The sequence below is a fragment of the Hemicordylus capensis genome, chromosome 3 (genome assembly GCF_027244095.1).
Source record: "Hemicordylus capensis ecotype Gifberg chromosome 3, rHemCap1.1.pri, whole genome shotgun sequence".
Taxonomy (NCBI): Eukaryota; Metazoa; Chordata; class Lepidosauria; order Squamata; family Cordylidae; genus Hemicordylus; species Hemicordylus capensis.
In genome coordinates, this window is record NC_069659.1 from 288,350,867 (window position 1) to 288,363,277 (window position 12,411).

At 45.3% G+C, this 12,411-nt stretch overlaps 1 protein-coding gene across 2 annotated transcripts in view; it reads left to right on the forward strand.

Moving 5' to 3' along the window:
- ABCC2 (ATP binding cassette subfamily C member 2) overlaps positions 1 to 12,411 on the forward strand; it is a 49,577-nt gene that overhangs the window by 22,828 nt on the left and 14,338 nt on the right. For both annotated transcript variants that reach the window (XM_053309793.1, XM_053309794.1), the window contains 8 exons: positions 1,270 to 1,446; positions 2,481 to 2,648; positions 3,028 to 3,214; positions 3,629 to 3,755; positions 4,789 to 4,909; positions 5,499 to 5,718; positions 7,109 to 7,263; positions 10,547 to 10,702. In XM_053309793.1, coding sequence (XP_053165768.1) covers positions 1,270 to 1,446; positions 2,481 to 2,648; positions 3,028 to 3,214; positions 3,629 to 3,755; positions 4,789 to 4,909; positions 5,499 to 5,718; positions 7,109 to 7,263; positions 10,547 to 10,702 — 1,311 coding nt within the window. The remainder of the gene's footprint in view (positions 1 to 1,269; positions 1,447 to 2,480; positions 2,649 to 3,027; positions 3,215 to 3,628; positions 3,756 to 4,788; positions 4,910 to 5,498; positions 5,719 to 7,108; positions 7,264 to 10,546; positions 10,703 to 12,411) is intronic.

The following is a 12,411-nucleotide window of genomic DNA, read 5'->3' on the forward strand; positions in this document are numbered from 1 at the left end:
AGTTAGATGAACCAATAGTCAGACTCAGTATAAGGGCACATGTGAGCTTAATGTTAGCTCAAATTCCTTGTTTTAGAGAACCATCTTCTTCATGCATGAGGTGCTCTCTATCATATAGATCATCTGCTTCCCTCCACTACGCCAATCAGCTCCAGACTTTACAGCCTTGCCCATTTGATTGATTGATTGATTGATTGATTGATTGATTGATTAAGTGCTGTCAAGTTGATGTTGACTCTTAGCAACCACATAGATAGATTCAATCCAGGATGATGTCTTCAGCTTGGCCTTTTAGGTCTCTCAGTGGCGCATTCATTGCTGTCGTAATCAAGTCCATCCACCTTGCTGCTGGCCGTCCTCTTCTTCTCTTTCCTTCAACTTTCCCCTGCATTATGGACTTCTCAAGGGATCTGGATCTTCGCATAATGAGTCTGAAGTATGATAGTTTGAGCCTGGTCATTTGTGCCTCAAGTGAAAATTCTGGATTGATTTGTTCTAGGATCCATCTGTTTGTTTTCTTGGCTGTCCATGGTATCCTCAAAAGTCTTCTCCAGCACCAAAGTTCAAAAGTGTCAATGCTTTTTCTATCTTGCTTCTTCAGAATCCAACATTCCCATCCATAGAGTGTCACGGAAAAAAACATTGTCTGAACGATCCTAATCTTTGTAGGTGTAGACACGTCACGACATCTAAATCTCCTTTCCAAGGCCTTCATTGTAACCCTACCAAGTGTAGTTCTTGACTGCTGGATCCTTTACTGTTGACGGTTGATCCTAAAAGGCAGGAGCTATCCACCACTTCAATATCTTCATTATGAATTCTGAGACTGGTTGCTGTACCCGCTATCATTAGTTTAGTCTTTACATTTAACTGTAGTCCCATTTTTTCACTGTGCTCCATGACTTTCATTACTAGAGCTTGGAGATCATCTGCATTCTCAGCTATCAGAGTGGTGTCATCAGTGTAGCGTAAGTTATTGATGTTTCTTCCTCCACCTTTAAAACCATGCTCATCTTCTTCCAATCCAGCTTCTCTCAGTATATGTTCAGCATATAAGTTGAATAAATAAGGAGAAAGTAGACAGCCTTGTCTTACTCCTTTGCTGATCTGGAACCAGTCTGTTCTCCATGTTCCGTCTGGACTGTGGCTCCCTGTCGTGTGTATAGGTTTCTCATGAGAACAATGAGATGTTCTCGGATTTCCATTTTCCTAAAGAAAATTGCCCAAGTACTATTTTGATTTTCTAGATGGTTTCTGCTTCTTCTTCAGGGCTCCGTAGCATACGTTCCTCAGCAAGCATGGATCCAGAATGCCACACTGAAGGACAACATCCTGTTTGGATTACCCCTGGATGAAGTCCGATACCAGCAGGTGCTTGAGGCTTGTGCCCTCCTTCCAGATCTGCAGCTGCTTCCAGGAAGAGACCTCACTGAGATTGGGGAGAAGGTATCAACTCGGGGTTCAATGGCAGAAGGGGCAGGTGGGTGGTAATCCAGGAGGATGAGATGGTACAAGGAGGCTGGGAGACTCTCCTGACCACCTACGGCTCAGTGAGGTTTTATGGCAGGAGAAACAGGTGACACCCTACCTGGGTGCAGGTAGGAAACGTGGGATACTTTGGGTTAAAGTTAACAGTATATGCATCCACACATGAGTTGGCCTTTTATAGCACAAGCTGAAAGAAAATTAAAAGAACGAACTGTCTTCTGATTTATTATTATTATTAATTTGATTTCTATACCACCCTTCCAAAGATGGTTCAGGGCGGTTTACACAGAGAAATCATAAATAAATAAGATGGAACCCTGTCCCCAAAGGGCTCACAATCTAAAATGAAACATAAGATAGACACCAGCAACAGTCACTGGAAGTACTGTGCTGGGTGTGGGTAGGGCCAGTTACTCTCCCCCTGCTAAATAAAGAGAATCACCACGTTAAAAGGTGCCTCTTTACCAAGTTAGCAGGATTTACAGAACCTTCCCTTCCTGGTCACCTGGAGGTAATTCTTATTTGCCCCCAGGTGAACAGGCAAGTGACTGTTTACAAGCCTGTAATAGAGGTTGGTTTGAATAGGTTTCCACCTGTCTGGAAAACCACTGCCCCTCCTGGTTTTGAGGTATCTGCCCCCCTCTTATTTCGCAAAAGAGGAGCAAAAGTCCAATTCCCCCATTTCTAGCCAGTTCTCCAGCCTCAGTTACTGAGGTGTGAGTTCAGCTGTCTAGGACATCTGATAGGGCTTTTTCCCCCCAGATGTGGGGAGGGGCCAGGGCATGGGTAAGGGTGTGTCACTGTGGAGTATGATAGCTTATACTGTCATGTGCTAATGAATTTGAGCAGGGCTATATTGACTGATGACAGTGGAATAAGCTAAACGCTTTAGGGAAGCCAGATTCTGCCACAACTGACCAGAGGAACTGTAGTTCAGGCTGTTCCCATGTGTTGACCCATAGAAGGTGCTCAGAGGCTGCTCTCTTCTGCAGGGCATTAACCTGAGTGGAGGCCAGAAGCAACGTGTCAGCCTGGCTAGAGCTGTGTACAGCAATGCAGATATCTGCTTGCTGGATGATCCCCTCTCAGCTGTGGATTCCCACGTTGGACGACACATTTTTGACCAAGTGCTGGGGCCAGAGGGGCTGTTGCGGCATAAGGTGAGCCCTTGAATATCCCAAGGCCCCTGTTGCATGGTGATCATATGTAAAAATGACCCACTGGGGAGAATGTGGGTGGCAAGATTTGGAGGATGGGTGAATGGATATGGTGCCCTCTGGGAGGAGTTTCAAGGATATGTCTTAGATGAGTAGCCATTTGGATGGGGTGCTGATTGTCAAAGTATGCAGAAGCAGAACTCAGAAAAATGCATATGGGTTTGGAAAAGGGGGCCCTTTATTAAGGAGAGGCCATTGCGTGGGTGGGGTGCCCTTTTGCCATGTTGTTTATTTAGTGACATCAGTCCAAGGTGTAACATGGCTGACATGGGCACTATCTTGACACTATTCCCAGAAGTTGATATGTTGATTTCTTCCACAGACACGTATCCTCGTGACTCACAACCTAAGTTTCCTGGCTCGTGTGAATAACATTGTGATGCTGGTGGCTGGTGCCGTGTCAGAACAGGGTTCTTACAGCACCTTGCTGGCTAATGGCGGGCCATTTGCTCAGCTGCTCAATACTTACGGGAGCCAGCAGGAAACAATACCGGAAGAGGAAGTCACAGGTAATTAGCACCAGAGCATATGGGATCAAAATGACCTTCCAGAATTCACCTTTACTTGTTTTGGAGTGAGTCATGCTAAGATGGTGCAGTAACATGACATATAACTTCCATGTCTCAAGAATTTCATTTTGAATAGCAGGGAGATTAAGTGCACCTTGTGGGAGTGGGTGTGGCCCTAATATGGTGGTGGCTCATCACCCAAATAATATATGTTTATTATAATATGCTTATTTATAATGTTTGTATTGTTTTAACTGTTTAATAGTATTATGTTGTTTTTTAAGTTTATTGTAAATCACCTTGAGATTATTGTAATGAAAGGCAATATAGAAATCTAACAATAAATAAATACATGAATAAACAAACCCCTCAATCCTGATGTCCATAATATTCTGCTCTCCTTAACCTTTTCAGTGGGGATGGATGAGGAGCCTGAACTGGACGGAGACCCTGCACCTGGAACAGAAGAGGTGCCAGCTGATGTGGTGACCATGACCCAGAAGACTGAGGCCTGTGTCCATCGAAAAGACTTCTGCCGCAGGTCAGGGCTGAACACAGACCCCATGACTATTCTATTCCCAGTTCTCTTCCCTGTGGACTTCCATGTCAATTCCATTTCCTTTTAGCCCCTGCCTTTCCATTCCCATGTCTCGCTCTATTTTATCCATCGCTTTCTTTCAGAACATTTGTCTACGTTGTCTGAGCTAGGCCTTGGGATCCAGGTAGAGGGAGACAGCACTGTTGCCTGTAAGAGGGATTCCCAGTTGTTGTTGTTGTTATCTACATTTTATATCCTGCTCTTCCTCCAAGGAGCTCCGAGCAGTGTACTACATACTTAAGTTTCTCCTCACAACTACCCTGTCAAGTAGGTTAGGCTGAGAGAGAAGTGACTGGCCCAGAGTCACCAGCTAGTATCATGGCTAAATGGGGATTTGTCTCCATGGTCCGAGTCCAGCACTCTAACCACTACACCATGTAGTTGTTGACTACAGCTCCTGTAATCCCCAGCCAAAGGCCACTGCAGCTGGGCATGTTGGGAGTTGTAGTCATCAACATCTGGGAATCCAGCATGCACAAGGGTCCCCCTCAAAAGCTTGCATTTCTAAGGAAATGTGTTGTGTATTCCTTTCTAGGGACCTGTCTATAACAGCTCATTTTCTAGCCTGTTTTCCCAGGCAGTAAACCCACTCAGACCCATCACATCACCTGCCACACATTTGCCCTGTTAGCACACTCAGGCTTGCTGGCCCAGAACCTCTGTGCATAGCTGATACTCTGCAGAGGACTCTTCTTGTGTTCTGGTATCATCCTGGCCTTGACTTGATCCCACAGTTCTGCAATGGCTTTCTCTTTGGGGCTCTGAGCTTCCTTCGAGAATCTTGTGCAGCCTTGCTGATCTCAGCCACTTCTATTGAGCTGAGAAGAGCAAAGTAGACTAATATGGGGCAAGGTGGGGCAGAACACTGTACTAGCATGGGAAACATTGTGCAGGTAAAGGGCAGGAGAGGGCCAGGCTGTTTCAGAGGAGGAAGACTATAGGCACTTTGTCCCTCACTGTGGATCTCCTGTTTCAGCCTCAGCACCAGCAGTAACATGTCTCTTAAGAAGGTCCATCAAGGCAATCTGGAAAAGAAGCCAGTAGAGGAGCTGAAGGGGCAGAGACTGATTGAGAAGGAGGCCATGGAAACTGGCAAGGTAAGAGGGAAGGTCAAAATATGCTCTTCTGTCCCATAACTTGGGTAGATACCACTATGGATCTCGGAGAGAAAGAAGTGTGACTACAGGAGCCTTTTCACATAGCTGGGTGGTGAACAGAGGTAACAGGAAGGATGACTCATTTTGTTAGCCCCAAGGGAGAAGTATGAGAAAACACTCTAGCTTAGTGTCCTGAATTTTAATGGGAATTTGTGTTTCTTTACGTTTCCTTTGCCCCTCGCCTACTGCTCAGTTTAAGGGCTTTGATGCACATTATAGCCTTCTATGGAGCAGCTCCAGCTTCCCAATGTTGTGACTTGATTGCTCCTGCCTATTTATGCACTCAAGAACCATGGCATGTGCAGGGACATCATCCATCTCCAGGGTCATAGCTAGTGATAGAGCATCTGCTTTGCATGCAGACGGTCCCAGGTTCACTGCCTGGCATCTCCAGGTAGGGTAAGAAAATACTCCTGCCTGAAACCCTGGAGAGCCACTGCTAGTCAATGTAGACAATACTGAGCTATTCCTATGTAACTGTAAAGCCCACTGTATGATGTATAGCTGATGACACTGCTCTGTCCTACAGGTGAAGTTCTCTATGTATCTGCAGTACTTAAGTGCTGTTGGCTGGGTACTCTCAACATGCGTCTTCATTGGCTACGTAGGACAAGCTGCCGCCTCAGTTGGCTCCAGCCTGTGGCTAAGTGACTGGACAAATGACGCTCTACTTTTCCAGAACCAGACCTACCCAGCTGCCCAACGTGACCTGCGTGTCGGAGTCTATGGGGTGCTGGGTACGAGCCAGGGTAAGCCTCTGAAAAATAGAACCAGTCCAGGTACACAGAGCAGCTGGCGTCTACCCCACTGCCTCCATCCCAAGGACAGAAGAGATTTTGCTTGCAGAATTGTAGTTGCTGGAATTGATCAGCAGCAGCATAGTTTGCTCTCAGGTTTGGGGTCCTGCCTCTTAATGTAAAGATGAGTCTAGTACTACTCTGAGGCCGTAGGAAGAATATGTCAACTTGCGCTCTTCCAAAGATTCTGCCAAGTTAATTACTGTAGATTAAAAACCAGAGTGCATCATGCTCAGGGCATCCTTTTTTGTGATACCCCTGCTAACTGGGCAAAGAGGCACCTTTTACCGTGGTGATTCTCTTTATTTAGCAGGGGGAGAGTAACTGGCCCTATCCACCCCCAGCACAGTACTTCCAGTGGCTGTTGCTGGTGTCTATCTTATGTTTCTATTTAGAATGTGAGCCCTTTGGGGACAGGGATCCATCTTATTTGTTTGTTATTTCTCTGTGTAAACCGCCCTGAGCCATTTTTGGAAGGGCGGTATAGAAATCGAATTATTATTATTATTATTATTATTATTATATCAGCTTATCAACGTAAAACCACAGCTATGTCCTAAAAAAGGAGAGTGGGGCCACTCAGTGTCCAAAAGCCTGGATGAAAAGCATTGTTGCTGAGCATGATGCTATTCTTAGGAGCTACAGAGGCTCTCTGGCAGCATGCCTGTGGTCTTCAGATGATGGAAATGGCACCTCGCTTTTGGGTCAGCAAGGCACTGAGCTGTATGTACATTAAGTCAGTGATATCAGAAGGGCATAACACCAAGGTAGGTGAAGCCAGGCCATTTTTCACCTAGGCCAGGGTTTCTTAACCTTGGCCCTCCAGATGTTTTTGGACTACAACTCCCATCATCCTCAGCCACAAAGGCCATGTCTGGGGATGATGGGAGTTGTAGTCCAACCACATCTGGGGGCCCAAGGTTAAGAAAGCCTGACCTAGACTGTAATCCTGTGCATACTTTATTGAGTGTAAGACCCTGTCGAATCCAAGGGAAAGAGCTGTGGTATGCAAGGACAAGGCAGTGGAGTGGAATTAGGAATAGCTTAATGAAATAGATATTCTGTACAGAGAGGCAAGTACAGACTGCTTTTCGGTGTTCTTGATGCTGGCTGTTTGTTAGCCCTGCCTCTACTCCAGGACTGGAATACAAGCAACTAAAGCCCCATTCAAAAGTCGGCCTGGATCAAGGAATGAATTAACCAAAAACACCACATCCCCATTGAACAAAGTGGGGATGGACTTTTGAGTTAACATGCATAGGTCCCCAAAATGACAAAGGCTGGCCTTGCCAGCATCTCTGTGTGCATCAGGTCTCCACTAGGGCATATCTTTTTGTTCCAGCTCTCTTTCTGCTGGCTGCGGCCCTTCTTGCTGCCCGTGGTGCTGTCCAGGCCTCCCGGGTCCTACATGAGAAGCTGCTCAATAACATCCTACGAGTGCCCATGAGTTTCTTCGACACGACACCAACAGGCCGCATTGTGAACAGGTTTGCTAAGGTATGGCTCATCCTTTGTGAGTCATGTGAGCCCCTGTCAGGGTCAGGGACCCCAAAATCATTCCTAAAGTGCCACCCACAAGCCACACAAACCTTTTGGCTGTGCTGAGGATTTGACTGGGAGAGATGGACTGTTGTCTGAAACTGTAGCATATTGAGAGCCCCTATAGGAAGGTCCCCCCCACATCCGCAAGTCCTGCTATGCTGCCTCATCGTGGCCGGCGGGGGGTGTTCCTGGGAGGGATGAGCGAAGTACGCTCGGAGATATACTCCCAGTAGGGTCACCCAAAGTACGAAGGTCATCCCAGCTGCCTAGCTAAAGCAAGCAGGTACTTATATTGGGCAGCAGCGATATCGGAAGGTGCTGGAGGCAGACAATCACTTCAGTGACAATGATAAAGGCATCATTTCATACTACGTAGGAGAAGGCAATGGTAAACCACTCCTGTATTTTACCAAGAAAACCACATGGATAGACAAAATAGAATGATTGTCGATGTAGTGCTGGATGATGGGCCCCTCAGGTCGGATGGTACTCAACATGCTATTGAGGTAGAGCTAAGGATTTCTCAGAGTACCGATGGTGTTTATGATGCAGTTAGACTAAAGCCTTTTGGATGTCTAGCAGCTGATGTTGCCATGCGGGAAAAGAAAATCCGAAGCTGCAAAGACAGAATTACAGTGGGAACGTGGAATGTAGGAAGCATGAATATGGGAAAGCTCGACACAGTGAAAGATGAAATGAATCGCCTGCAGATTGACATCTTGAGCATCAGTGAATTACAATGGACTGGAATGGGACACTTTCAGTCAGAAAACCATACCGTTTACTATTCAGGACATGAAAACCAAAGAAGGACCGGTGTTGCTTTCATAGTCAGGAAGGATATAGCAATTGACAGTACTTGGGTACAATGTGGTCAGTGACTGACTGATATCAATTAGATTTTGTGGACAACCCTTTAACATGACAGTTCTTCAAGTCTATGTCCCAACGACTGATGCATAAGAAAAGGAAGTTGATGAGTTTTATGCTCAAGTCCAGTCTGAAATTGACAGAACATGCAAACAAGATGTGATGCTGGTGGTTGGAGACTGGAATGCCAAAATTGGAAAAGGTAAGGAGGAAAACACAGTCAGCCTATATGGCCTAGGAAACAGAAATGAAGCAGGAGAATGACTGATTCGTTTCTGCCAAGCCAATGATCTCTTCATTGCTAACACATTCTTCAAACAATCAAAGCAGCACCTATATACATGGACATCACCAGGTGGAGTACACAGAAATTAAATTGATTACATTATAGGTGCATGGAGGTGGAAAAGCTCAGTTATAAGAGCAAAGACATGGCAGGGGGCTGATTGTGGAACAGATCATGAACTGCTCATGTGCAAGTTCCAAGTCAAGCTAAAGTGGAAAAGCAAAGCTATTCAGCTCCCTCAATATGACATTGAGAATGTACCCACCATTTTCAAGGAGAACATCAGGAACTGCTTTGAAGTTCTGAACCTCATTGATAGGGAACCAGAGGAATTGTGGAATGAAATCAAAGAAGTTGTTAAGGATGAATATGAAAAGAGACTGCCAAAGACCAAGAAACAGAAGAAAGCAAAATGGATGTCAGAACAGATGGCGGAAATTGCCAAGAAGAGGAGAGAAGCCAAAGATAAAGACCTCAGGCAGGTGCATAGCAAGGTTAGAGTGGGCCCAGAGACAAGATTTTAAAATGCACTCCCTGAAGAATACACACACACACACACACACACACCCTATGGGCCATAATAATAGAACATCGTCCTAAACTATTTTTTTAAAGGTTTTGTAAATTGTGGACGATGCATTTCATTTAATGGTACTAGAGAAAGACAAAGACATGCTGTTCTGGTAGCTCTAGGTCTTAACACTCACATCAATTTTGGAGGATGAATACAACTGAAGGATGCCCGGGCGGGTGCGCGGCTGGGGGAGTCAGTCATGTGACTTGCCTCTGGGGGCCCCCCAGACAACTGTCTCCCCTTGCCCTATTATAGTTATGCCCCTGACCTCAGGAAGGAACTTAATAGGTAATTTCAGAAAGCTGTTAGAAGAGACAAGGAGCAGTACTACAATTACATCTGTAAAACCTTGAGGATGGAAATAAACATAGAAAAACAAGACAAGTTTCCCAAAAGATCTCTGAACTCAAAGGGAGGTTCCAACCTTGAACTGGTATGTTAAGGGATGCCAAAGGACAGATAGTAACTGATTCTGAGAAGATCAAACTGAGATGGAAGTATACTGAAAATCTGTACAGCTGTGACGTCAACATCCAAGATACTTTAGAAGATATTCTCTACTTGCAAGAACCTCTAGTACAGGAAGATGAAGTTAGATCAGCACTCCGGTCATTACCAAGTCAGAAAGCTACAGGAACTGATGGAATAGCTACAGAAATATGGCAGGCAACAGAAGAAGAATCAGTCAAGGCTCTAACCAAACTATGCCAGCAAATCTGGAGAACAACACAGTGGCCAACAGATTGGAAGAGGTCAGTCTACATACCCATACCAAAGAAAGGAGTCCTAACAGATTGTGCAAACCATCGCACAATATCCTTAATTTCACATGCTAGCAAAATAATGCTCAGGATCATCCAACGCAGATTAGAGCCCTGTGTGGAAAGTGAAATGCTGGATGTTCAAGCTGGTTTCAGAAAAGGCCGAGGAACAAGAGACATCATTGCTGATGCACACTGGATAATTGAGAAAGCCAAAGAATACTAGAAAGAAATCAATATGTGCTTTATTGGCTATAGAAAAACCTTCAATTGTCTTGACCATGTAAAGCTGTGGAATATCCTTAGGAAAATGGGTGTCCTTTGCAGGGAAGAGCTGCTCCTGGCTGATGCTGCGAACGCAGCACCAGCCTTTGTTTAGCTCCCGAAGGGGCCGCGCGGCCCCTGCTCAGGAGCTAACTACCACCCCCGCGTCTGACATCAGACGTGGGGGGCGTGTCGGGGCCGCTCTTGCGGCTCCTGATTGGCCACCGGCCCGGGTTCTTTGAACCCGTTGGCCCAATGGTGGCTCCGCCCCTGCCCCCAACAGTCCCAACTTCAGGTGCTGCCGTACATGTGACCCACCCATAGTGAAAATGATAAACCTGGACGTGATAGGCTGGAAAGTGACACCCCTCCCTATGGCTAGGTCTTGAAGCACTCTTGTTGAAGCACTCTGGCCACTCTTGATCTTGGCTCAGGTTATACAGCACAGTGCCACAAACTCTCTTTTTGTTCTCTTCCCTGCAGGATATTTTCACAGTGGATGAGACCATTCCTATGTCATTCCGCTCCTGGCTGAACTGCTTTTTGGGAATTCTCAATACCCTGCTGATAATCTGCCTGGCGACACCTTACTTTGCAGTTGTCATTGTGCCTCTGGGGCTCATCTACTACTATCTTCAAGTGAGTCGAGATTCAGCATCTCTAGGAGCAGACATTTCTCTCCTTGCCCATTTGTCTCCCTTCAGAGCTCTTCTTTGAGCCCTTGGGCTTCAGTTCCAAAACCTACAGCCTCTCATTCACACAGTCTAGCCCACTAGGCCATAGCAATGGTGGGACCAGATACAAGGATTGGGTGGGGTGGGAGACAGAAGGAGCAAAGTGCCTTTCTTGTGGGGTGGCAAACTTGGTCCCACATGTTAGGTTTTTGAATGGAGACACAACGGTATATTTTACATTAACATGTTTGTCATAAATGTACTCTCTCTGAATAAGTATTATTGGTTTTGATGGTAACTTTAAAATAAGTTGTTCACACAATGCAACATGGGTGGTAGCAGCTCCACCCACACTGCTGTATCAGTGTAAACAGCGTCAACAGAGTTGTTCCCCCGGCAGCTGTGCTCCAGTGTAACGTTGCACAAATACTGTTGTGCAAGAGGATGTCCAATGGAAACAATGGGCATTTACACTGATGCTGCAATATGGGCAGAGCTCCTCCTACCATCCACGTTGCATTGTGCAGTATGATAGCATGTATGCTTATATTTGCAGCCTCTTTTACTTGATTCAGCTGTAGCTCCAGCAATGGAGCAGGGGAGCTACTTGTCATGGAAAGGCATTCTCCTCCATTTTGGCACTGCCTTGCATTGAAAGCACCGGCCAGACAGTAGAACCTCTTTATCAAACTTCTTTTGGCTGTCCAAAACTCTATGCCTAAGAGAAGGGCACTTGTTAGAAACAGGAATAGCTAAGCTGTGAAACTATCCTGCATTCTCAGATACCACATTTTAGAACTTGGTCTTATTTGGAAAAGGAATATAGGAATTCCAAAGTTTACAGAAATAAAATCTGAAGACCAGATGTCTTTTCTACCAGTTCAGAAAACTATTTATGTCTGGAAAATCTGTGTCTTAAAATCCATGACTTTTAACCCCTGGCAGCTTAAACATGATAGCAGCATGAGAGTGTAGAGTGGAACAGGCATTTAGCATGACAGCAGTAAGCCTGCTATCTATGTGATCACATTGCAAAATACATTTTCTTCTAAACTGCTGCTAATTTCTTATGGACTGTCTCTCCCTCCCTTTTGAACTTATCTCTCAGGTATGAATCAACACAATGGATTTTTCTCACATCACAAATTAGTTTAACAGCATTCCTCTTAGCAATGTTATCACCAGTTACAGCTGTTGTGAAATGTCACTATGCTTACCTTTTATACTTTTAAGCCTTCTATATAATTGGCATGGGCTAGGTTTCGCATTTCCAGACTCCAGTACTAACAGACTCCCCCTGCCCTCAGCCGCTCTATACACATGTTTGTATATATACCTGCCAGTCAAGGATAACTTCATGTACCTGATGAAGTGGACAGTAGTCCATGAAAGCTGATGTTACTTACTATCTATCTATCTGTCAAATTTGTGTCTTGGCAGTTTATAACAACATAAAACAAGTTAAAACACAAAAGTAAAAACCTTAAAACAATGTAAAACCACAGTTAAATTAAAAAGCTTTAGGGACGTCTTAAAAGTTGTCAGAGTTGGGGAGGCTCTTATCTCAACAGGGAGTACATTTCAGAGTATTGGGGCAGCAACAGAAAAGGCCCATCCCTGTGTGGCCACCAGATGGGCTGGTGGCAGCTGCAGACGGACCTCTCTGGATGATCT